Source organism: Nannospalax galili, unplaced genomic scaffold, assembly GCF_000622305.1.
Source record: "Nannospalax galili isolate Female #2095 unplaced genomic scaffold, S.galili_v1.0 scaffold690, whole genome shotgun sequence".
NCBI lineage: Eukaryota > Metazoa > Chordata > Mammalia > Rodentia > Spalacidae > Nannospalax > Nannospalax galili.
Window position 1 is genome coordinate 3,095,733 of NW_008329288.1, and position 3,284 is coordinate 3,099,016.

At 45.8% G+C, this 3,284-nt stretch overlaps 1 protein-coding gene across 6 annotated transcripts in view; it reads right to left on the reverse strand.

Annotated features, from left to right (window-relative positions):
* Ccdc15 (coiled-coil domain containing 15) overlaps nt 1–1,495 on the reverse strand; it is an 84,956-nt gene extending 83,461 nt beyond the window's left edge. For 5 of the 6 annotated variants that reach the window (XM_029564500.1, XM_029564494.1, XM_029564492.1 and 2 more), the window contains exon 1: nt 999–1,495. In XM_029564500.1, the coding sequence (XP_029420360.1) occupies nt 999–1,178 (180 nt within the window). In that variant the 5' untranslated portion in view covers nt 1,179–1,495. The remainder of the gene's footprint in view (nt 1–998) is intronic. The other variant, XM_029564483.1, reaches the window with a different exon arrangement.
* Nucleotides 1,496–3,284: the final 1,789 nt, after the last annotated feature.

Consider the following 3,284-nt stretch of genomic DNA (forward strand, 5'->3'; position numbering starts at 1 on the left):
AAAGGTGGGTATAGAAACAAGATTTGTTTCTTATGCACAAGGAGCTCAGATTCCATCAAGAAAAGTATACAATAATTTCTAATACAATGAGGAAAATACCCCAATAAAATCTGAACAAATAGCTTAAGGAACCATTTAGTGAAACACTATCAAAAACCTTGCAAAACAATCCTCATGTGCTAACTGATACAAGAGATTTCATCGAGTAAGCATGCACATGTGTAAACTTTTGCAAGGGTTTCCCTTCATCTGAAATGCTCCTACCTACCATCTGCATTTACTGTATTTCCATTCTTTCACGGTCAACACAGACCATATGTCCTCATTCATGCATGCATTCATTCATTTAAAAAATACTTCCTCGGCTGGGTGAGGTGGCACACACCTTTAATCCCAGCACTCGGGAGGCAGAGGCAGGTGGATCTCTGTGAGTTCAAGGCCAGCCTGGTCTACATAGTGAGTTCCAGGACAGCTGAGGCTACAGGGAGACCCTGTCTCAAAAAGACAAAAAAAAAAAACTTCCTCAAAGACTTACTATATAACAGGAATGAAGTTCCCTGTCCTCACAAAATTTATAACTCTCAGAATCTGTCAAGATTAATTTTTTTCTGTTATTCTCTTACTCCATTCTTGAATCCTCAGTACAAAATTTATAAACATTAAATAAGTAACATTTAAAATGTGACCAACTGTCATCCCTTCTACGGTGCAGAGTATCTGGAAGATGTACACAGTACCTATGTCTTACACAGAGCAAGCAATCAAGTTTGTGAAGTAAACCAATACACAAGGTGACCCATGAATGATGGTCTGTACAATAGGTGAGTAATAACTACTGAAATATTTTATTATGCCAACAAAAGCAGCAAGTTTTGCAAATGTTTATTCTATAACCGTAATGCAAGAGTTATATAAACTAATAGAAACAGCATCCTCCAGCTGTTCATCTTTAAGTACCAAAAATTAGAGGACAATAAAAAGGGTCAAGTGACACTCACGTGTGCTGGGATTTCGGAGCAGTTTGGGGAGGCAGGTTCCACCCATGCCCCAACTGGTACTATGGCCTGGGTCCTCTCAGCCAGCACTGCCAAAACGTCCTTGCTTTTCGTGGGGTTTAGAGCCAGGGGCAGTTTTTTGGTACTTCGAGGCTTCTTGAGGGGCGCCATACGTCCCGGCATCCGACTCCTGCCAGGGAGAAGGAAAGAGAAGGGCAAGGACTAAGGACGGGAGGAAGGTTTGAAACTACTTTCCAAGAGGACCACGAAATGAGCGGAGGGATGCAGGAGCGGCTTGGGAGGACTGCACGGAGGGGAGCACGGAGCGGACGGCCGCGCGGAACCTGGGTCTCGCCGAATAGAGCTGCCCTGGCCGTGGGGACACGGAGGAAGGCCGCCCCTGAGACGGTCGGTATTGTCACACTCAAACTGCGCGGGCTACTACGGAAACCACAACCAAGCAAACCGCCACTTCCGGCAGGACGCCCGCCCCCTCCCCTTCCTGGCTCGCGTCACGCTCCGGTTCGCGGAGGGCGCGAGGGGCGTGGCTCCGGGAGCTGGGGCTTTCGTCACTTCCGTTTCCTGTTCTTTGAAGCAGCTGCCGGAGTGGGTGAAACGCCAGTTGGGCAGCCTTAGATGGGATGTGTGCTTTGATCATCCCAAATCCCTCACTGCAGGGGACATGTAGGATTGAAGATGCGGCGGGCCGGGGTTCCCAGCTGAGGAAAGCGCGAGAAAACTCTGGAACGCCCTGCACGAGGCCTTTATGCAGCTCCTAAAGTCACACTATCTCATAAGTACCCTCAACGTGTACTGGTAGATGAACATCGCAGCCTAGTGAGTGGTCCCGGTTTCTATTCCAAACTCCAGTTGGGACATTTCATTAAACTTGAGGACTACCCATTCATTCCTTTTGCAGTGTGTGTGCGCTCACGATGGGGATTGAACCCAAGACCTACAGCGTGCAAGGCAAGCTTTTTATTGCAGCTATATACCCAGTCTTATTATTATAGTTTTGCCATTGAGCTAGGGTCAAGTGCCCAAGCCAGCCTGGAACTCCCCATGTAGCCTTGACCTACCTCAAATTTTCAATCCTTCTGCCTCAGCCTTCCTAGTGACTGGTATCACAGCCATGTGTCACCAGTCTCCACTTCAACAGACATTATTACAAGTATTTCTAGGCACTCTAGATACCTATCAGTGAACAAAAAATTTTTTTTTTCTGGAAATTGGAGTGAAGGGAATAATCAAATACATGAATGAGTAAATATATCATGCTACTGAGTGCCATGTAGTGAAATGGTGAATAGAATATTCCAAAGACAGCTTCACCAAAGTACTTGAGGGTTTTGTTTGTTCATTTTATTGATTTTCTTCATTTTATTCAGTGTTGAAGATCAAACCCAGTGCCTTGCACATGCTAGTTAAGTGCTCTACCAATGGACTATGTCTCAGGCCAACACACCCACACACTTTCTAAAACTACTTTTGAGCAAAGACTGAAATGAAATCATGGAGCAAGCTGTTATAATCTTCAAGGGAGAGTTTTGGGGATTTCATTGGCTAGTTGAGAAGTTTTGATAGGATCTCTTAGGTAGCCCAGGTTTCTCCTGCCTTAGCCTCCCAGGTGCTAGAATTATAGGCATACACTGTCACACCCCAGTATAAGAGAGCTCCAGATAGGGACTGGAGAGATTGCTCAGCAGTTAAGAGCACTTGCTACTCTTGCAAAGGATCAGAATTCAGTTTCCAGAACCCTCATCTGACAACTCACAGCGTCCTGTAACTCCAGCTTCAGAGGGTCCAACACCCTCTTTTGACTTCCTCAGGCACCTGCAGACATATGCACATGAGCACACACATACATAAAAATAACAATATTTTAAAAATGTTCCAGGTGCCTTTAATCTCAGCACTCTGGAGGCAGAGGCAGCCTGATCTGTAAGTTCAAGGCCAGCCTGGTCTACATAGTACAAATGCCCCAATGTGGGAGCACTGGTCAAGAAAAGCAAGGAGGCTAGCATGACAGGATGAAAGGAGAAGAGCAGAGACACTGTGAGAAATACAGAACACTTTAAGCCACCATAATATGCAAAGGAGTGCCATGATGTCTCTTGAATTTTTTAAAAATTGTTTTGGAACCTGGAGTGGTAGTGCATACCTTTGATCCCAGCACTAGGGAGGCAGAGGCAGGCAGATCTCTGTGAGTTCAAATCCAGCCTGGTCTACGTAGCAAGTTCCAGGCCAGCTGGGGCTACAAGGAGGCCCTGTCTCCAAAAGGCAAAAAAA